The sequence below is a fragment of the Miscanthus floridulus genome, chromosome 17 (assembly GCF_019320115.1).
Source record: "Miscanthus floridulus cultivar M001 chromosome 17, ASM1932011v1, whole genome shotgun sequence".
NCBI classification, from domain to species: Eukaryota; Viridiplantae; Streptophyta; class Magnoliopsida; order Poales; family Poaceae; genus Miscanthus; species Miscanthus floridulus.
In genome coordinates this window covers 80,939,923-80,962,006 of record NC_089596.1, presented here as the reverse complement: position 1 = coordinate 80,962,006, position 22,084 = coordinate 80,939,923, and the positions used below count along the sequence as shown (strand labels likewise).

General features: G+C 47.5%; 1 protein-coding gene across 1 annotated transcript; it reads right to left on the bottom strand.

The window, feature by feature from the left end:
* Positions 1-15,624: 15,624 nt before the first annotated feature.
* LOC136516837 (BEL1-like homeodomain protein 9) lies at positions 15,625-20,127 on the bottom strand. Its single transcript, XM_066510328.1, has 4 exons — positions 18,979-20,127; positions 17,799-18,169; positions 16,642-16,702; positions 15,625-16,508 (listed from the first exon to the last, which is right to left on the bottom strand). The coding sequence occupies exons 1-4, from the start codon at positions 19,639-19,641 to the stop codon at positions 15,903-15,905; spliced, it is 1,701 nt and encodes a 566-aa protein (XP_066366425.1). The 5' UTR covers positions 19,642-20,127; the 3' UTR covers positions 15,625-15,902.
* Positions 20,128-22,084: the final 1,957 nt, after the last annotated feature.

The window sequence follows — 22,084 nt, the reverse complement described above, 5'->3', positions numbered from 1 at the left end:
ACGTGAGCTCGAGGGTTTTGCATAGACCCTCTGCCGAGTTCTCGTCACGTTAGGAGTCCCCGATAAGCTTGTCAAGGTCACCTGCACCGGGAAGCCAGCTCAGTCGAGTTCCTAGCTAGCACTACCTTGCCTTCTGTCCCAGCTTTCACTGAATTGACTATAGAGGACACAGTCAAGGAGGGACTGCAAGCTATCTCACACAAGGCACTTCATAGAGTGATGAGGGACCACTACGAGCACCTGAAGATGATAGAGTTCCATCTACTTCCCTAGGCCCTCGACCTCAGCCTTACCCCTAGTGAGCAGAGTTTCGTAGCAGGCAGAGTTATCCTTGTCGAGGAGGATAGATGCCTTCGTGTCTCAGCTATACACCTACTAGAGCAGGAAAGGTACATGACCAAGCTGGAGCAGAGGAGACATCAGGACCAGGCCCTTTAGTGGGAGCACCAGGAGTGAGACTTGTAGGGAGCATAGGAGCAGGCTAGTCTACTAGAGACAGTTGCCAAGCTATAGGACAAGCTCAACCGTCATGAAGAAGCCCATAGAGTCGTGGTCGCTGACTTATAGGACAAAGCAGCCAACCTAGGCAACAGGAACTGCTACCTCGACAGCAAGGTCTTAGAGTTGTAGAGAGAGTTAGATGACAAGAAGGCCAAGTTCAACCGTAGAGGGGACAGAGAGAGATCCAAGGGGATTGATATGCTGAAGATCCAATCTCAGAACAAGATCATGACTCAAGAGCTAGAGGAGTTCAAGAAGAAGGCCGTTTGCAACCAGGGTCACCTGATCGAGGCACTCAGGCAGATTGAGTACCTACAGGACAAGTGTGAGAGGACATGGCAGGCTTGGTAGAAGTTTGATAGGAAGTGCCTCAGGGAGATGAAGGGTATGTGGGATCAGTTACCTAAGGAGATTCGCAGCAAGATGAAGCCTAGGATAGAGGAGTTTGAGTTAGCCCCGACTCGCCTCAACCTAGACACCTACCCTACCCTACCTGGAGCCAAGCCTACTAAGGAGCTCGCTGAGGCCCTGAAGTACGTGTCCTGACTTCACAAGTCTGACGAGGAGATCGAGATCGAGAATAGTCGTATCCTAGCTGTGGTGTACGAGTTAGAGTAGGATGACCCTATGTGGTCATGAGTCATGTCAGTAGCTTCTGTAAGTTGTACCCCATGATGTACCCCTTATGAGATATTATGCATAGTATGATTCTCGCACGTCTTCAAGTGTAGCTACTGGAGATGATGCTATGTAATAAAACCCATGTAATGAATGTTTCGGATCTTATTGCATCTTATGAATCTTATTGCTTCTTTGTAATGAGTGTTGGATAGTATAAACGTTTTTCTTTAAATCATCAAAATCATGTAATCATATTGAATTATAAGCACTTATGGCACAAGCACTAAAATCTCTATGATCCGTGTTGCAGATGCCGAACCGCCGATCTAATCGCCTAATAAACCATGGACGTGCGCCCACCCCTAAACCAGTCGAACCAAATGGGGGGTGTGGTGGCAACAACTATGGCCGTGGTCGTGGCCATGGACATGGAGGGATACCCTTCCACCTGGAGAATACCCTGTCACCTAAGGAGAACATTCCACCACCACCACCGAACCTGGCAGAAGTGATGGCACAACAGACCCAGCTTCTTGCAGCTCTTGTTGAAGGAGCAAACCATTGCTAGGGAGGTCAACAGAATGACTTCCAAAGGAAGTTGGAAGGATTCCTAAAGCTAAGGCCACCGACCTATGATGGCACCGACCCTGACCCGCTTGTAGCCGATGACTGGCTCAAGGAGATGAAGAAGAAGCTTGACCTCACTACCTTCACCGACGATGAGTATGTTGGAGCAGCCGCACACCAACTCATAGGTGCAGCACGCGCCTGGTGCGACAGTTTCAGTGATTCCCATGAGGACTCTACCAACATCTCATGGGATGAGTTCGTCGAAGCATTCACTGAGTATCACATTCCCAAGGGTGTCATGGAGGCCAAAGCTAAGGAGTTCCACAACATTAAGATGGGAAAGGATAGGGTGACTGAGTACACTACTCATTTCACCAATCTTCTTCGCTATGCACCTCCCTATGTTGTGAACTCTGAGAAGGAGAAGCTTTACTATTACCGCAAGGGACTTAACCCGCACATCAAGCTGAAGTTTGGCGGTATTGAGAGTAACACGTTGCGTGCTCTGGTGGATCGCTGCATCTAGATTGAGAAGGACCATGTTGAAGCTGGAGAAGAGTACAGGGAGAGGAAGCGTAAGCCTTAGGAGTCTCTCTGTGGTCGTGATCGCAAGAGGTTCCACAGAGATGCACCATCCAGGGAATGCTCTCACCACAATAGGGATGACAACCCTGGATCGAGTAGGGGTAGTGGAGGCTACACCACCAAATACTCCCGCCCTGCTTAGGATCGTTACACCCGGGACCGTTATGCTCAGGATCGCAACACTCAGAATTGTTTCAACCGTCCTCGCTTAGCAAATGAACGCCCAGCATAGAACTGCTCCACATCAAGCACTGGAAACTGGAAGGCACCTGCGCCAACCCCTATAGGCAGTATGCCTTTCACCTACTTTGCTTGTGGCCAACCAGGTCACAAAGCCACTGAATGCCCTTAGAACTCAGCTGCTCAGAAGTCTCAGTTCAAGGGATCTGCTACTTGTGGACGTCTCAACCATCTGGACACCGAGGAAGCACAAGCTGCCTCTGACATTGTGTACGGTATGTGTTTAGTTAATGGCAATACTGCATCAGTTCTATTTGACTCTGGAGCAACTTGTTCTTACATATCATCCAAGTTTGCACAAAAACATGACCTGTCTGTAACCCACGTGAAAAGCCTATCATCACCAGTTCACCTTTAGGAGACCTAAAATGCACCCATATCTATAAGGGAGTGAGTCTTACCATTGAGGGTCTTATCTTTAAAGCCGACCTAACCCTATTACCTTCCACAAACCTAGATGTCATCTTAGGTATGGATTGGTTAACAATTCACTGAGGTATCATATCATGTTCACCTAGATACGTCCAAGTGACCCACCCATCTGGCCAAGTCATTAGATGTGAACCCCAGTCTAGAAAGTCCACTTCTATCATATGTGCTCTTAAAGTAAGTTTAGAATCACAAAAAGAGGAGAAGACAGTTCAAGATGTGCCTATGGTCAGAGACTACCCTGATGTATTCCCTAAAGAATTACCGGGTATGCCACCAGACCATGATGTAGAGTTCATCATTGATCTTTTACCGGGAACAGGACTTATTGCCAAGAGACCCTATCGTATGTTAGTTGATGAACTGGTCGAGCTCAAGAAATAGCTTGATGAGCTCATCTCGAAGAGATATATCAGACCTAGTGCTTCACCCTGGGGATCCCCTGTTCTGTTTGTTAAGAAGAAGGATGGCTCGATGAGAATGTGCATTGATTACCGGAACTTGAACGCAGTCACCATCAAGAACAAGTACCCCCTACCAAGGATCGATGATATGCTTGATCAGCTCAGAGGTGCCAAGTATTTCTCCAAGATTGATCTCAGATCCGACTATCATCAGATGAAGATTCGAGAGAGTGACATCCCGAAAACCGCTTTCGTGACTAGGTATGGACAGTTTGAGTTCACCGTGGTGTCCTTTGGACTCATGAATGCTCCTGCCTACTTCATGAACATGATGAATAAGGTTTTCATGAATGAACTGGATAAGTTCATGGTAGTGTTCATTGATGACATCCTTGTCTATTCACACACCGCTGAAGAACACAAACATCATCTGAGAACGGTGCTTGAGAAACTAGCCCAACATCAGCTATACGCAAAGTTCAGCAAATACGAATTTTGGCTATAGGAAGTTGCCTTCCTAGGCCATGTACTATCAGCTGAAGGTGTTGTAGTTGATCCAGCCAAGATTGAAGCCGTGAAAGAGTGGGATTAACCCCGTAATGTGATAGAAATCAGAAGTTTCTTGGGATTGGCCGGATATTATCACCGATTCATTGAGAACTTCTCCAAGATAGCCCGTCCAATGACCAACCTTCTAAAGAAGACTAAGGAGTTTGAATGGATGCCTGAGTGCGAACAAAGCTTTCAGGGATTAAAACAGAAGCTTACCACAACTCCTGTGCTAGCATTGCCTGATATCAGTAAAGATTTTGTAGTCTATTGTGATGCATCCCGTCAAGGACTTGGTTGTGTACTGATGCAAAATGGAAGAGTGATAGCATATGCATCCCGATAGTTGAAAGAACACAAGAACCGTTACCCAACCCATGATCTTGAGTTAGCAGCAGTTGTGCATGCCTTGAAGATTTGGAGGCACTACTTGATAGGCAACAAGTGTGATATCTATACGGATCACAAAAGCTTGAAGTACTTTTTCACTCAGGAAGATCTAAATATGAGGCAACACCGATGGTTAGAGTTGATCAAAGATTATGACATGGAAATCCACTATCATCCGGGAAAAGCTAATGTAGTCGTAGATGCTCTCAGTCGCAAGAGTTACTATCACGCCTTGATCACTGAATCCGTACCACCTGAGCTCAAGGAAGAGATTGATGATTTCCAACTAGAGATACTACCGCATGGCTTGTTGAATGAGCTTCGCATACAGTGTGATCTCACAGATCATATCCGTCAAGCTTAGAAAAATTGCGAAGAGATCGAATATCTTCGTGGTCTGATGAAACTAGGCTACAAGACCAACCACCAAGAAGATGAACAAGAAACCATCTGGTTCAAGAACAGAATCTGTGTTCCATCTGACCTAATACTATAAGAGGAAATTCTGTTAGAAGCTCACGATTCCAAGTACTGTATTCACCCTAGAGGTTCAAAAATGTATCAAGACTTGAAGAAACACTTTTGGTGGAAAGGCATAAAGACAAACATTGCAGGACATGTGGCACATTGTGACACCTGCAATAGAGTCAAGGTTGAACATCAAAGGCCTACAGGTTTGCTAAAGCCTCTTGACGTTCCCGAGTGGAAGTGGGAAAGCATATCCATGGATTTCATAGTTGGATTGCCCCGTTCGCAGAAAGGCAATGATTCCATCTAGGTGATTGTTGATCGCTTGACCAAGATTGCTCACTTTGTACCAGTTAAGACAAAGACTAATGCCAAAAAATTAGCAGATCTATATGTTGGGCATATTCTCAGACTGCATGGAGCTCCCTCTAGTATTGTATCTAACCATGGTCCTCAGTTTGTGTCTCGATTCTAGGAAGCTCTGCACAAGTCCATTGGAATCAAACTTGATTTCAGTACAGCTTACCACCCACAGATAGATGGATAGACAGAACGAGTAAATTAGATCTTGGAAGACATGCTTCGTGCTAGTGTACTGAATTATGGCACTTATTGGGAGAAATGCCTACCCTATGCAGAGTTCTCTTACAACAACAGCTACCAAGCCAGTATCAAGATGTTGACATTTGAAGCTCTGTATTGCAGACCTTATAAGACACCTTTGATGTGGTCCCAACTAGGAGAAAGATCGTTCTTTAACTCTGCCAAGATTCAAGATGCCGAAGGAGTTGCTCAAGTGAAGGAGAACTTGAGAATTGCTCAAAGTCGATACAAGAGCTATGCTGACAAAAGGAGAAGAGAACTTGAGTTCAATGTGGGAGACTTCGTCTATCTCAAGGTATCCCCGCTACGTAGAACTGTCAGATTCTATGTGAAAGGAAAGCTTGCCCCTAGATTTGTTGGCCCATACAAGATTTGCAAGAGGATTGGAAAGCTCGCCTACAAACTTGAGCTACCCAAGGAATTGATGGGTGTACACCCCGTATTCCATGTTTCACAGCTACGCAAGTGCTTGAGAGTGCCTAATGAAGTGGTTCCAACTGATACACTTGACATTCAAGATACACTTGAGTATAAAGAACATCCTATCAGAATTCTAGGCAGAGATGCCAAAGAGACCCGAAGTAAGACTATTCCTATGTGCAAGATCCAATGGAGCAATCACACAGAGAAAGAGGCAACATGGGAGAAAGAGTCTGACCTCTGGCTACGATATCCTTACCTCTTCGAAGAGTACGTTATGCTTTAATCTCGGGGACAAGATTCTGTTAAGGGGGTAGGACTGTAACAACCCAAAAATCCATACACCAAAAATACCAACTACAAAATTTTTCTCAAAACTCCCATGTGATGATGAGTGTCATGTATAGTAACCCAACCTAAGAGATGCATTAGGTCTAACCCCAACCCAAGTTAACACATAAGCATGGCATGTCCTTTGTTGATTATGATTACTTAATTTATAACAAATAAAGCGATGCATACATTGTTAACCCAAATTGTGATTTGGATTTCCATTTGTTTTATGTTATGCTTGACAACTCTTTTAAAAGAAACACACCATAAAGTAATTACTATTAAAAAACAAAGGATAATTGTGTAAAAAGAGAAAACTAATCCTATTTTTATATATATCAAACTACACCTATGATTGATATACAAACTAGCTAAATAAATTCCTAATATATAAAAATATATAAAAGAATGTGGTGGGCCTCATATCTAAACTCCAATGAATATGGTGCACCAATTTGGAATCCAAATTTAAAAACCAAATTTGAATTCAAATCAAGGAAGTAGAAAAAGAAAATAGAAAAGAAAAGAAAAGAGGAGAAGGCCTCGCAGCCCAGGCCTGCTCGGCTTCTCGGCTCGCGCAGCGCGTAGCAGCCCAGCAAGCAGCCCCGCCAGCGCGCAGCAGGCTAGCCCAACTCGCGCACAGCAGCCCAGCACGCTCACGCGCCCTCCGCTCGCCTACTGCCGCTGCCATGCGGGCCCCGCATGACAGCCCTCCTGTTCATCTTCTCCATGCCACGCTCAACCGTCGTGCGACCAAGAGCCGACAGTGGTGGTAGGGGTGGGCCAGGGGGTCACGCCTGGGGCATGACCCTGCCCCCCCCCCCTTGTGCCGTGTTCATGCAACACCGCGCCACCGTCTGATGCGGTGCACATGCCTCCACCGCACAATGCCAGCAGCCATGGGAAGCATGGTGCTCGGCTATAAAGCCACGCCCGGCGCCTCAGCCTCTCCCTCAGCTACAACCGCCGCTTGGTGGCCCAGCAGCCGCACCACACCGAGAGCGGAGGGCCGAGAAGGAGATCGTGAGAGGAGGATCGGAGCCCCCGCGTGCTACCGAAGTCGCCGAAGCCGAGGGCGACGCCATCGTTGTCATCACGGTCGTGGGTCGGCACTGCATGGCTTTCGGAGCTACATAGCTGCAACTCATCACTGCACCGCCATCCCCTCTTCCACAACACCCATGGTGAGCCCCCTTCCGGTCTCTCTCTGCCCACCGCCGAACCTCACCTTGTCGGCCATGGCGCTCCACACCAGGAGCGCATAGGCTAGGGCCATCTCCGGCCACTGGAAACACACACACCCACGCACACATCCACGACCACGCCATGACCACCCCACCGGAGCCCCATGGTTCACCCACGCGCCTCGCCATCGTCACTATGTCGCCGTGGCCGCCAGGACATCCCTACCGGCCACCTAGGAACTCGAAGCCTCGCCTTGAGCCCTGGACGCCTTCGTCGTGCACCCACAAAACCGCAGAAGCCCTCATCTACCCAGCTTAGCCACTAGAGAGCCTGCGTGTGTGACCTCGCCACCAGTGAGCACTACCGAGCCGCCAGCCGCCGTGGCCAATGCCCTGGAAGGCCCCGGCCACCACTTAGACCCTAGAATCATGATCGTCATGGCCTAGGGAAGCTTTTTCCCTCCCCAATTGGACACCAGCGAGCTCGCCGCCGATAGGAGCACCGCTGCAGGAGAAACAGGGGAACACCCCCCCTCGCCGGCCACCCGTGCGTGCTCCCGGTGCACAAGGATCGTGCCTGAGAGAAGGAGGGTGGACTCGGTCCACCGTAGTCCTGTCTGCGGTCCATGGACCAGCGCCTCTTGGTCCACCATGGATCGCAAGCCATAGACCACAGCCCAGTGGTGGCCCACGACTATGACGTGGCAGCGCCATAGCTTGCCACGTGTTTGCCCCAGCCTGGCCCACACCGACCCAACCCGAGCCCACCAGAGCCTGTTTGAGACCCGGCCCATGTTGACCGTTGACCGGTCAACGTTGACCATTGACCTGGCCCCACATGTTAGTGACACGGACACTCTGGAACCACACGCCAGATGCTGACCTCATGCTGACATCACACGGGACCCACACGTCAGAAACCAACACAGCCAGGGTGATGTCATGCTGACGTCACGATGACATCAGCTGCTGACATCAGCAGCCAGGCCCCACATGTCAGTGGCTCTGACCGTTGACCGTTGACTAGCCGTTGACTACCATTGACTTTGACCGGACCCACCTGTCAGAACTGGTGACGTTGCTGACGTCATGCTGCCGTCATGCCGACGTCGGCTGGACCCCACCTATTAGTACCAGAACTAGGATGATGACATCATGCTGACGTCAGCATACCACGTGGACCAGTCATTGCGTGACACGTGTCAGCCCAGGATTAATTCAGCCTTTTTCCATTTTCAGAAATTATTTAAACTTCAGAAATTCATAACTAATTCATACGACCTCAGAAAAATACGAAATTAGGACCAAAATTCATATAAAATCGAGCTCTACGCAATGAACCCATGTTTGAGTGCATTTGGCTCTTTTGAATTTTCATTGTTTCTTTGTGCTATTCTATAGATGTCACTAACACGACTATAATGCGATCGTTTGTAGACTCAGAGGAGAATCAGACAGACAAGGATCATGAGTACCGTGAGGAGTACGGAGATGACTACACTAAAGGTGCCACATCCCATCCAATCTTGTAGCACTTATTATGCATGGCTAATATAGAACTGATATTGCTTTACTTTATAGTTGTAATCACACTGTGATAGGACCTGCATGGTAGTATGCTTTCTTGATGGCCTTTACCTTGACGCAACCTTACCCCTGCTCACCCTGCTATTAGGCTAGACACACGCTTGCTACTATATTACTTATTACTTCTACTACGCTTGTACTATGTTGATGCATGGTGGAAATAGGTGCACGGGGCATGGAGGATTTCCCACACACCCTTCCGAGACTTCATGGAGACCTTGTGGACCTGGCTCATGACTCATAGTTTCAGCCACCCTAGACTAGACTTAGGGTGTACCAGGGCTGAATGGTAGAGTGGCATTATCCTAGGCTAGCAAGCGGCCGAAATCAGCCTAGTTGATGACAGTCAGTGAGGAAGGCAGATCTTGTGGTTATGTAAAACTCTGCAGAGTGTATGGTTGATCGATCAATACATGTGCCGACTTATCAGCTATGGACCTTTCTTGGGTTTCGCTTAAACTAGATAGTGAGATGAGTCCTTCTCTTCTTCCCCTGTGAGAGAGTGTCGGTCGTAGCCAGGGGCTACGGGCCTTGAGATAGTGCCAAGAGGGAGTTGGCCTATCGACTGAGCGATGGTATGGTTATGGTATGGCGATGGTGTGGAGATGGTGGTATATCGATCCTAGGATCGAAACCTAGCTTTGGAAAGGGAATAGGGTGGAATGTGTGTGGGAATGGTGTTAAAACTTGACCAACCATTATTATATACTTGATATGCTAATACATAGGAAACCCCAGCCTTATAGGTTCCTTTTGACTATATCCAACTTGCATCCAATTTCCATAAAGCAATGCTCATAGGGTTGGGAGTGGCCAGTACAAATCGTACTGATAAATTTTGGCACACAGATTCTGCTAAGGAGTATAGCTTCAAGGAGTTTGATGGTTGAGGGATTCGTTCCTACGCTCAAGTTTGGCGATCTTATCTTCAAGCTGTTCTGAATGAATGCTACTTTTGATTCCGCCAATGTGGCGATGTAATAATTTATGTAATTCCGCACTATTTGTACTCTGATATTATCGTTGTATGGATGTGATATTCGACTAGAATTTGGGTAATATGATCTACCACAGTCTTATTACACTTCGACGTTGTGGATTTCCCTTCACGGAAATCGGGGTCGCTTCATTTATGGTGAGATAAAAAAACCTAACTGGGGAAGACTTGGTAATCGAGAGTGTACCTGAGCTCCAACATGGACAACTGATACTATGGGATACATCCTTGTCTCCAAGTGTATGCCCTATCTTAACTGGCTCTTTACTTACCACATTTAAGGTTCCGTATTGTGCAGGCTTTGTGTGACATTTACCTTTCCTAGATTAGCATAGGCTAGTTTATAGGATTGACACTGCATTGCAAAACTCTATGCTTAAGATTATGATTTTTAGTGTAGATCAAGAAAGCCCTGACGTTAAGTTTAGTAGAGACCCAATTCACTAACTCCCCCCTCTTGAGTTTCTCAAGTCCAAGGACTCCTGGTTTCTTTCGGTGTTGTAGGCTTAGGCCCTTTTTGTAGGACTTTTATTGTGGCTTGTCCACCGCCTTAATCAAAAGTCATACCAAACAAGCGCATATAAGAACAATTTTCTAAAGCCAAAACCAAGGCAAAAACAGTGAAGGCAAAGTCGTTTCTAGGTAGAAGCTTGCGCCACCAAAACACGGCTTCTCCTAGCTTTACAGTTTTTGGAGAAGCCCAAGCTCTGCTAAAGAGGACCTTAGGGAAACTCCAATGTATAGGACCAAACCCGGTTCTATACAATGATGTGATGTCACTTATTGAAATGGTCGCAATGTATAGAACCATGGGCTGGATCTATAAGTGGGACCTAGAAGAGGGGGTAGTGAAAAGGGTAGAAGAGAAATTGTTGTTTATGCTATAGGGCTGGGTTCTATGTAAAGGAGAAGGTCCTCCATGAATTCAAGTTTATTATGTGAAGAACCTGGTACCATGGGTATTGGAGCGGCCTTAAGAGAAGGTCCTCCATGAAACATGGATTGTTTGTGCTGTCATAGTTATTAAGGGCATGTTTGAGAGAGCTCCAGCAGCTCCAGATCCACCTAAATCCACCAGATCCACCATGGAGCAGCAACACCATGGATCTACGTTTCATCCAAGTGTTTGGCATAGCTCTAGCTCTGACATGGACTCACATGTAATCATAAAAAAAATATCCAGGGGGGCAAATTGAACAGTTCATCTTCCTCGTGAGGCATCGCGTGGGGACCATCGGGCATGAGCTTCGGCCACAGTGGTGGCCGTGCTCACCAACCGTGGTGGGCCGGGCTTGCTGGTCATGGTGGGGGTGGTGGCGGTTAGGGTGGCCGATCGCAAGCTTGAGCACGACGGTCGTGGCCAGCCATGGAGGTTGGTGGCAGCCGGTGAAGAGGCCCGTGAGGAAGGCAGGGACGGGTGACGCTACTCGGACGGAAGACGAAGAAAAAATGGAAACAAACTGATATGCAACAAGTGACAGTGTTTAGTAATTTTACCCAACTCCATCAAACTTGAGCTTGGTGGAGGATCTCTTGAGATACTCCACGAAATCTATGGATCTATGAGTTCCATGGTGGATCTGGTAGATCTAGAAATGCCTGACTTGAAAAATAGAGGACTCTTTGGTGCAGCTCCGGGCGGCTCCAGCTCCCTCTGCTACGACACTGTTCACGTCTTGTGCAGACACTGTTCATCAGAGCCGGTTTTCTCTCTCTTCGTTTCCTCTCTCACAGAGCCGTTCTGAGGGGGAGAAGCTCGTTTTTTTCTCCTCTGGCTCTGGCTATAGTGTCGCTATAGTGTAGGAGCCAGAGCACGCGGGAGCCCGACCAAATGGGGCCAGAATCTGGATCTAGTTTTCACGAATCTGTAGCGGGTGGAGCTCTTCTAAACCGATCCTAGGGCCGTTTGGTGCGGCTCTGAGGTGTTCTGGCTCCTCACTATAGAACTCCTGTAGCAGGGAGCCAGTTGAAGCCTCAAAAACCAGCTCCGCCGGCTCCTTCATTCAACGGTTCAATTTTTGGCTCATGTTGATGGAAGGACTCCTCCCTACCCTGATGCACATGGTTCAACAGTACACATGCAGATGAAGCCGGAGCCCTTGGGAGCCACGCCAAAGAGGCAAATGTGTAATGCAAGATATAGAATTTATCCTTATTTTTATTGTAATATAAGAATAATTTAATGTAAACATAAAAGTTTGAACTTAGCATGTGGACAAGACATTTGTAGCAACTAATAACTTACTGTAAAGTCAAAATCTAGATTGAAAACGTGGCATGGGATGCATGATTATTGCAGCAACGCGATCATTTGTATAAAATATTTTCGCTGAGAGCGTGGCTAACATTTGGCGAACGATGGCCTCCTGTTTAGCTGGTATTAAAGTCAGCTGAAACAAAGTTTTGTTGCAAGAGTATAAGTTCAAACGAAAGGCCCGATGTTCACCTCTTTTGTCACTGATTCGCTGTGTTGGCCCAAGAAAACCGTTAAGCAGCCATCACAGAGATATGAGAAGAGAACAGCGTAGTACGTACGTATTTTGTTTCGGTTCCCGTAACCCGACCCCAACAAACTGAACAATTTCTTTATAGAAAAAGGCCATGAGTCCCGATGACGTACGTATTTTGTTTATCCATCCATGCAACAGGCAGCTGCAGGCTAGCAGAGTAGCAGTGCCAGTGCTGCAGGTGAGCAGGAGGTGCCGTGAGGGGATGCATGATGCAAAAGCCATCCAATCCCGGACTCTACTAGTTCTGGTTCAGAGCGCCTGTGCCTGCCTGCCTGTTGCCACCCGCATTTCCCAAGAAAAGCAATTATTCTATGCGGGCACAGTGCCGCATGTCATTTCCGAGGCGAAAGCACGTTGAGCCACTGCCGCGGCTGAAAGTACGTAAGCCGAAGCTAATTTGTTAAAAATAGATTGTAACCAATAAATCGACCAAATAAGTTTAAGCGAAAGTGCGGCTGAAAGTGCAAAGTACCGTTGGTTGAATCGAGAAAAAATGCTATTTATTAGCTAAAAAAATGACTTATAGGTCCTGCTCGTGTGCCTTTAAATCCAATTTGATCTGTTTCTTTTTTCATCTGAAACAGTATTTTTCTCTCATAAATTTTTTTGAATTAATCTAGATTCCTCTAGAATTCCTATGAGCAAATGGGGCCGTAAACCAAACGAACAGGACCGAAGAAGCGGTGGTGGTGTGGTGTGTGACAGCCGCGGCCGGCCGGACGGAGCAAGAGGAGGTGGCCACTCGGATTAGCCCGGCCGGTTTCTAGGTTGATGAGTTCGGTTAATGATGACTCGTTGAGAAAAAAATACTATATTATGATTGATAAATTCTGGTCGAAATCAATAAACGAATAGGCTAAAAGTGGCAAATCCAGTGACGGATCGTCAGATCGGTCATATCTTAAGAGTGGAAGGAACATATGCTTAACGAGCAGGATCAAAAGGCCGTTGCCCTTTAGCTTTGGGTGCTTTCGCCGCTCCCAGGTGTGCCCCCATGCATGCCCCTGCACCTGCACCTGCACCTACACCAGCTGCAATGCTCTGTCACTTGATTGAGAAATGTTTGTGACAAGAGCAGAAGCTGGCACTACTGATCAGAGAAGGATGCGAGCAAAGGCTTACCAGCGCTGGAGCGGGAGCATTATCAGGTGCGCTTTTACAAATTGGGGCACGTTTAGATTGCGAAAAAATTTCAACTCGATGAATAGTAGCACTTTCGTCTTATTTGATAAATATTGTCCAATCGTGGACCAACTAGGCTCAAAAGATTCATCTCGTGATTTCGAACTAAACTGTACAATTAGTTATTTTTTTTACCTACATTTAATACTCCATGCAAGCGGCTAAAAATTGATATGATGGAGAGAGAGTGAAAAAACTTGGAATTTGGATGGCATCTAAACAAGGCCTTGGTACAAATTACGTACCTTAGAAACATATCAACTGATATTAAAAAGCTTTCAAACTTTAAAAATTCATAATTCAATCATAGATATACTTTGTCACAAAAGTTAAGATTAAAAATAGTTAATACAACCATTCATAGGGGAAAAATATTATGTTTCGGATGCATGCACATAAGGAAGATGACAAATTTTACGAGAATTTGCTCCTGATGTCCTCCTGTGTTGCAGTTGCTCTGAGCTGCCACTGCCAGCCAGAGTGAAAAAGATGTTGTCTACTGGGCACTAGTATGCTAGTAGCATCAGTGTTTTAAAAAAAGTGAAAAGATTAAACCTTAGACAAAACGTAGAAAATATTTATGATATGCTAATTTAAGCTGTCTAATCTTGAGCAAAGCAACAAAATTGCCGACAGAAGGAACAAAGCACCTAAACTGGCCCTCTCCTTGGTCCCATGAGAGTAGTACCGGCTGTGACTTCTCATAAATGATTATAAATTTTTAATTAAAATAGTATTTTTCTCTCGAACACGAACCGGTCAGCCTTCGCGAACCAGCAACGAGCTGTACAGCTCCACACCAAATTCAAAATCAAAACACCTACAGCTCCGATCCATTCCTACCAGTACTACCGTCACCCATGCTCGAACGCCAAACAACGAGTCTCTGGTGAAAGATGCTTACAGCTCATGAACTGCTGACATGAGTTAACGTGATCTTGAATTGACAAGACAGCGTTCTCCTTTCCACGTCGAACACTTCTGGAGAGTAGTAGTAGTACCCCTACCAACAACGTAGAAACCGGAATGTCCCGGCAGCCTTTCCTCTAGCTCCCATGCATCCTCCATGAAGCTGCTGCTGAACCCAGAATCTGAAGCTTGGCAAGTCCAGTTCTCCCTCCTCTCCATGAGTGGCAATGATCACCCCTGCTTTATCCATGAAGGCATCGAAAAAAGGCAGCACATCATGTTTTCCTCAGCGGGCATGCAGAATCAGAGAGCAATAATCTGCCCATGCAGGCACCACACCACACCACTCGAGCGCTAGTAGAGCCTAGAAAAGAAAGGGGCTCGCAACAGTGCCCTTTTTAAACAAAGAACACACCGGTTGCTTTCTGCCGAGAAGGAGCTGAAGCTGAGCCTGAGCAGCAGTAGTCAGTGACGTGCATGGATTCCCTCCACGCAAAAAAGGGCGTGCATGGAGCCCCCCAGCTGTTATTCTACTCGCCAAAGCGTACGTCAAATCGGGCGCTGCACAACCGAGGGCCATGGATAACTGATCCCAGGTAACATGGGCTTTTTACCCTGGGGAAAAAGTAAAAAAAATAGACAGGACAGCCCCAGATCATGGCGTAGCCCATGTCGCCGCTGGCTAATTGGCTGGTTGTTTAGTGCGTAAATCAAGGCGAAAGCTTGGTTACCAATAGGCACAGCTCAGCCCTAACAGCAAGTGTTAGCGGTTCGCTAGCTAGGTGCGGGTGATGACAACGTACTCCGTACGCGTGTGCTGGAGCTGCGAAGGTCACGTAGCTGATGGCCAAATCATGGCCGGCCTGTCCAAGCTTTAGGAGGCGTACTCCATCTAAGGATGCAAGATCTGGCACAGATTAATACTGCCACCAACCTGCTTTCTTAGTTTAATGGAGTACATGGAAAGGCTAACTACATATATCCAACATCAAGATAAGGCTACCACCTGTCCACTATCCCAGCAGTCATACTTTAGGGCTACACAATGAAGCTACACTGTAAATTATTGTGAAAAAACATCTCATCTCAACCTCCAGGAGCACTGGGGACTAGCTGCAAAGGAGCAAGAACTAATTAACCACTGTTTTCAACCTTCACTTCAATTGCATGTCAAAGGAATAGTGGTACAATGTGTCAACACCGCTTAATCGATCACCTGGGATTAGAACAAATAGGGTTCAACTCTACAACATACAACTGGAACAGATCTTCAACGGTATGTCATGCCCTCTATAGCCCTCACATTGTCAAATATCGACAGCATTCTTGGATGCATGGACCAAATGGTCTCTTCGACTGTCCTACCCCTAATAATACAATACATGCATGCTGACAACACTTCCAATTAAGACGATCGAGATCAACCAACAAAGTCATGGAGCAAATGGTGGCCGCCTATTCCCTTGGTGAAATGACGGTCCTGGCCGCCGAATGACCCCATCACGTAGGGGTCGCTCACGTCCTCCAGCCCAAAACGGTGCGGGAGGTTGAGCGGGAGCGCGGCCGGAAGGGGCTCGGCAATGTAGGTCCTGTTGTTCTGGTGAAGGCCAAGTGTGAGGGAAACGCCGCCGCCGGCGGCAGCCACGCCACCAACACCAATGCCGGCGCTGACTGCTTCAGCTTGCTGGTGATGTGACAGCGCAAGACCGTGGTGCGTGGGGAGCCCATTGTAAGCAAAGCTCACCTGGCCTGGCATGTCGTGGGGCATCTGGGAGAGCTCGTCTTGGATATGGCATGATGCCGGAGAGCTGAGGTTTCTTGTCATGCCGCTGCTTTGCCCACGCTGAGAGTTTGAAGGGTCAGAAGGCTTCCCACTGCTGTCCGACGATTGTTGAATCTGCTGCATGCCGAGTTGATTCTTGTCCACCGACATGTTCTTCTGCAGCTGCCGCATCTCCAGGTTGTGGATTTCTTCCACCATGGGCTTCCAGAGCCGCACCCTTGCATTGATAAACCAATTTGACACCTGCTCATTGAATTCACGGGCTTATCAGGGACACAATAATGTTTTAATACAACATATTTGTTTTGACAGTTGAAAACATTGCTGATGGTAAAATTCTAGTAGTATTGTTAGTTTTACATTCATGGCAACTTACCTGGTTCCTTGTTAAGCCTGTCTGTTTAGCCAGCATCTGCTTGTCACTATCAGTTGGATACCTGAAAAATGACCACCAAACATGAGAACTAGGATATATAGAGAACCAAGCAAGCACAGCTGATAGCAGCACAATGGCACGTGAAAGCAAGTGATCAAACAATCCTCGAACAAACTCACTGAAATAAAAGTTACATATAACATGTAATTCAAAAGTCGCTAAGGAGTAAAGTTACATATAGCATGTAATTCGAAAGTCGCTAAGGAGTAATTTGTCCAACCACTAGTGCATGAGACTAAACAACACCAGAAAGATCGCAAATGGTCCTGTAGGTTTCCACAACCAGAACCAAACTCCATTCTGATGCAAGGCTTTATTCCAACAGATGTAACAATCAATCCAAAATTATGGACGAGGACGCGGAGTTTTGCCCTTAAGGGCATGTGCCCCCATGTGCATCCACCATTGGAGGCACAGGAGGCCCCAGAGGGCGATCACAAAAACTGCAAGTATAATGACAACATTACCCTAGACTTCTGTACATGTCTAAGGTTGTTGCATATAAGGATTTTTCAAGCTGCTGTACAAAGTACAATAAGGATGAACTAACAAGTGGGCTCCACGAGGAAATCTTAAACAATGAACATCTATTGACAATTTGAGGGAAGAATATGTAATCAGATAGTAATGAACTAACATCAATGATATTTCACGATTTGCGACTCTAAAGAAAATTTCAAGCATAGTACTTCTCATCCGTGAAAACATAACTCGGACTTATCACTAGCAGTGGCCATTGTGCACTAACCACTGGCAAAAAAATAAGTGCATGCACAAGAAAAAAAACTTCCAATAAAGCAAAGAATTTGGCCATTGGTTCGGTTGGAACTATGTAGGCATTTATCCCGTATCTCGCATTGTTTCATGATTCTCTCACTAATAGTAATCATGATCATGTTGCGCAAGCAGCATATCATCATGACATGTCTTTTCTACCCAATGGTTACCAGATTCAAGTACTAATGCTCTACACCCGAATTCAATAGCAACTACAAGTACACATGTGACTATGTATCATGTTTTGTAATATCAGTTTCACCAAAACCAAAATACTTCAAAGATAACAAGATCAGCAGATACGACATTCATATACTTACGGATGTAAGAAGTGCTCGAACAGCCATGAGCGAAGAACAGACACTGCACGCTCAGGAAGCCCTCTTTGAGGCCTCCAAATGTTGTGAGGCTGGCCGAACACGTTCACATTGTTTCCCCTCAGGAGGCCTGCTCCACCACCCATAAGCGCAAAGTTTGCCATATCGTCCTTGCCAATACCATCATTGGCGACGACCTTGCTTGTGTTCCGTAACTGGCTCATTATCATCCCCTTCAGACACTTGAAATGCTTCGACATTGTCCGAAGAGCCATGGAAGCAAAGGGGGCTGCGTTGCTCAGCCCCGCAACGGTCTCGAACGAGGAGATCACAGATTGCAGCTGCTGGTAGTACTGTTTGTATCGCCTGCAAACCTGCAAGGTTCATGGACTCTGAGTTTAAAGGTAGAGCACACCTAAAATTTAGTACTTAACTAATAACTACTTAGTGCAGCCAATAAACTCAGGAAGTTCAGCATATATAAGACATAGCAAGAATTTATTTTCCTCCCGTTAGACAAGACTGCACCAAAGTGTATGTTAGGAATCAAGATGCTAGCACGTACTGTACTTTGCTTGGCAAAATTACAACCGTGAACAATAGAATTATTTTAGCAAAAGAGTGGTGACCAGATAAACAGAATCTTTCTTCAGGTTACACTGATGCATATGGCATCCTTTCGAAAGAAGACAAAAACTCTAGGAATCTTATCGAGTAGTAATTTTGAAAGTTTCTACGGGATCGGATAAAACTAGAGAACCCTGATATATTTTGATGTTCCAATTTCATGCTTTGAACTGCTGAGCAATTCTGTTCATCAAGAACTTCACAGCAAGTTGCTAGTTTTCACAAGGGAAAAATGAAAAGGAATGGAAACCGCTCAACATCAACAGTGCAGAACAATGATTTGATGCATATTCCAAAGAAACATATCCGAAAGAGCTCGAATCACAATCCATATCTACTATCATCAAATCACAAGCACAAGAAATAAGCTGTACCAGAACAGTAAATAAAGATTCAACCAGGATGTGGGCTCCGTGACGTGACCATGAGGTGTGTTCGTTAGATTCTTCTCGCCGACGAAGAAATAATTGCGATATGAAACAAAAGCAGAAAAAGGCTGTGTTTTTCTTTGAAGGATCAAGAAGCTGGGGAAGGCGGATCGTAGTGATTAACTCACGTCTTCCATGAGGGAGATGAGCCTGGTCTTCCTCCACTGCTGCTCGGCGCCGCAGACAGCGACCGCCTCAGCGGTAGCGCGGTCACCGCCGTCCATGTCGTGGTCCACGTCCCCCGCCACGTCCATGGCGTCCATGTCGAGCATACCCTCGTCGGAGCGCCGGTCCAGGTGCGGGGGCCGTCCGCCCACGTCGCAGATCTCCTCGAGCAGCTTCTGCGCGGGGCCCAGGAACCGGGACCGCCCGAGGACGGCCGCGTAGCCCGTGAACGGGCCGTACGGCCCCGTGGCTACCCCCGCGGCGAGCTGCCTCCGCGGCGCGGGCGGAGGGTTCGAGGACGCCGAAGAGAGCGAGAGCGCGAAGTTCTGGCTTGGGATCTGGGCCCCGGCGCCTGCAGGTAGCGCGTGCGCTACTAGCTGCGCGTGCGCCAGCGTTGGGCTATGCGGCGAGTAGGACGACGTCGACGAGGACGCGTAGGAGTAGAAGGGTGGGGGCGCCGGCCAGGCAGTGGGCGGGGGCGAGTCGGCCGGGTCGGGCGGGAACCGCAGCTTCTCGCGGCGGCTGTGCTGCGGCACGTGGTAGAGCTGCCCCGCGGCCTGCCCCAGCAACAGGTGCTGGTGGTCGGCGCCGCCGGCTCCGTATCCACCGCCCGCCGCCGAAGACATGTCGCCCGCGCACGAGCGCCGGGGTCCGTACGGACGGGAGGGTCGTACACGACCTGGAGCGAGAGCGCGGAGAGAGACCACGAGCGAAGAGGACGGCTCCGCACTTTGCGAGCGCCTGGCCGGGGCTGGAAGGGTAGCTGCAGCAGCGGGCAGTACAGTCTGCCCGTTGCTTTGTCCCGGCGTCCCGGCCGCGCGCTTTTGTGCGCTCGGCTCTGGTGGTGGTGCTTTGCTGTTGGTGGAGGTGTTCGGCTACCGGGCTCCACCTCTTCTACCTCTACCTCGGGGCGCCTTTCTTTCTGCAAAGGTGCGTGGCAGATGGGGGGAGGGAGGTGAAAAAGAGATGCCCCCGACGGCGAGAGGGCGAGGCAAGGACGCGAAATGGTGAGCAGTGAAAGCGAAAGACAGAAAGGGGGTTGGTGATTGTCTGCTCGTGTGATTGTGGTGCGAGCCTGCGAGGATAGGGCGCGAGGCCGCGAGCTACGGCGCGGGCGCGCGGCAGGGCGTGCGGTAGAGACCCTGGCCGGGGTCAGGGGGGGGCTTATTTGTACTTAGGCACCGGGTAGCTCCGACGTGGCCAGGTGTTCGTGTCTTCGTGGCCGCCGCTCGCCGGCATAGCAGGCGGCGGAAAGTCAAGTGCCTCGGAAATTATATTTTTTTATACAAATCAATTTATTTTCATAGAAAAAATAGCACAAAATAAAAAACATCATGAATTCAAATAGGTTCTAAATAAACATGACCTAGGTGGTTGTAGGAATGAAAACATGCGGAAACAAGCAGAAAAACCTATCTTGTGTTTTCATTTCTAAATTTTTTTGGCGGAAACAAGATTAGGGAAAAAGAATCAAGATATGCGAAGATAGACAAACATGGATAGCTGACGAGATCCTAACATAGAATATGTTAAGCCTCGGGGTCAAAGGTTCCCGACCGATCCCTCAAGGATCGCCCTGAGGCTCCGGGGCTACACACCTCAGGGGTACTCGCATGCACCTTCCGGCTAAAGATTGGGCCGAGCCCGAGCACGCCCTCCGCCTTTACTCAGAACTTGGGGGCTCGCCCTAGCCTCAGACTCCCGATCGACCGGAGTGTGACCCCAATCCTTGGCCCCCTCCCGGCCTTCAACACTAGCCAAGGCTCGGGCCGGAGACGAGCGTCCCAAGCTTCCGTAGCTCGGGGGCTCCCCAGCGCTGCCTAGCAGGCGCAACGCTGTCAACCACTTCTCTAACAGAGTCACGCACAGGGCGTGACACAACGGGACAAATCCTTTCGTTGGCTTTAGGGGCTCGAGGGCTTCCGGGCCCGTTCGTCATCCCCTCAAGCTTGATGCCTTCACCGCCAAGAAGCCTCCAAAAGATGCACCTGGTGGAGGCTGGTCCAAGCCAACAAAGCCTGACACTCAGCGTGCCGGAATAGAGGAGCCGGACGACACCCAGAGCTTCTTCGGCTCCACGACAACGCCAAGGTCCATCCACGCCGCTACAAGACGCTCTTGGATACCGGTGCATGTAGACCATATGTTAACTCCTACAAACCGCCATGTACCCGATCTACCTCGATATATAAGGGGAGGTCGGGTATATATAGCCAATGGCTTGTGCTTGCATGCTTATAACAAGTTTTCACGATTTCTATTGAACTATGGATAAATCTACCGGCTTGCTAGGTCTAATTTGCTATCTTTGCCAACATTGCATCAAATTGAACTATTTTGTAGTGGTAATAGATTAGATCTGGCTAGTCTATAGATTTGTTCGTATTAAATAGTTGATTGATCGCATGTTATACATAACCTATGCCGCACCGGCTAAATAGCCGATAGCTTGCGCTTTCACTTCACAGCATGTTTGCGAGAATCTATTTTGAGATGAGCCTTTTAAGTCAAATGGCTTTATTTTATTGTCTTTATCAACGCTGCATCATCTTTGAACTGTTTTGAAAGCATCCAGGCCTTTAGTTGGGTTTCGATGATTAATGACAATACAAGATTATTGTGACTAACGTGTGTTTTGCAGAGACAATTAAGTTAGGTCACGGTAATGTCAATTGATTGGGCAATCATGGTTGTCATGCCCCTACGATGGAAATCGTTTCAGTTTTCAAAGGATGGACGACAAGGTTAAGGATGGACTAGTTCTAAGTGTCGTTTGGTGTTGAAGAGATGAAAGCTCTAGTTTGGTTTTAGTGAATTGATGAAACCCTAAGTGCTAACCTAGTTTATCAAGTGATCATAACATAGGTAGCACATTCCAAGTGGTGAAGCAAATAAAGATAATGACATGATGATGGTGATGCCATGGTGATGATCAAGTGCTTAGACTTAAAAAGAAGAAAGAGAAAAACAAAAGGCTCAAGGCAAAGATATAAATGGTAGGAGCTATTTTATTTTGGTGATCAAGACACTTAGAGAGTGTGATCACATTTAGGTTTGATAGCTGTACTA

Bases quoted from the DNA above. Each gene is read 5' to 3' on its own strand.
- LOC136516837 (XM_066510328.1), bottom strand. From the start codon at position 19,641: ATGTCTTCGGCGGCGGGCGGTGGATACGGAGCCGGCGGCGCCGACCAC. The intron at 16,703-17,798 runs GTAAGTATATGA...GTCATTTTTCAG, and splicing joins TTCGAGCACTTCTTACATCC to GTATCCAACTGATAGTGACA. The intron at 16,509-16,641 runs GTAAGTTGCCAT...TTCAATGAGCAG, and splicing joins CAGGCTTAACAAGGAACCAG to GTGTCAAATTGGTTTATCAA.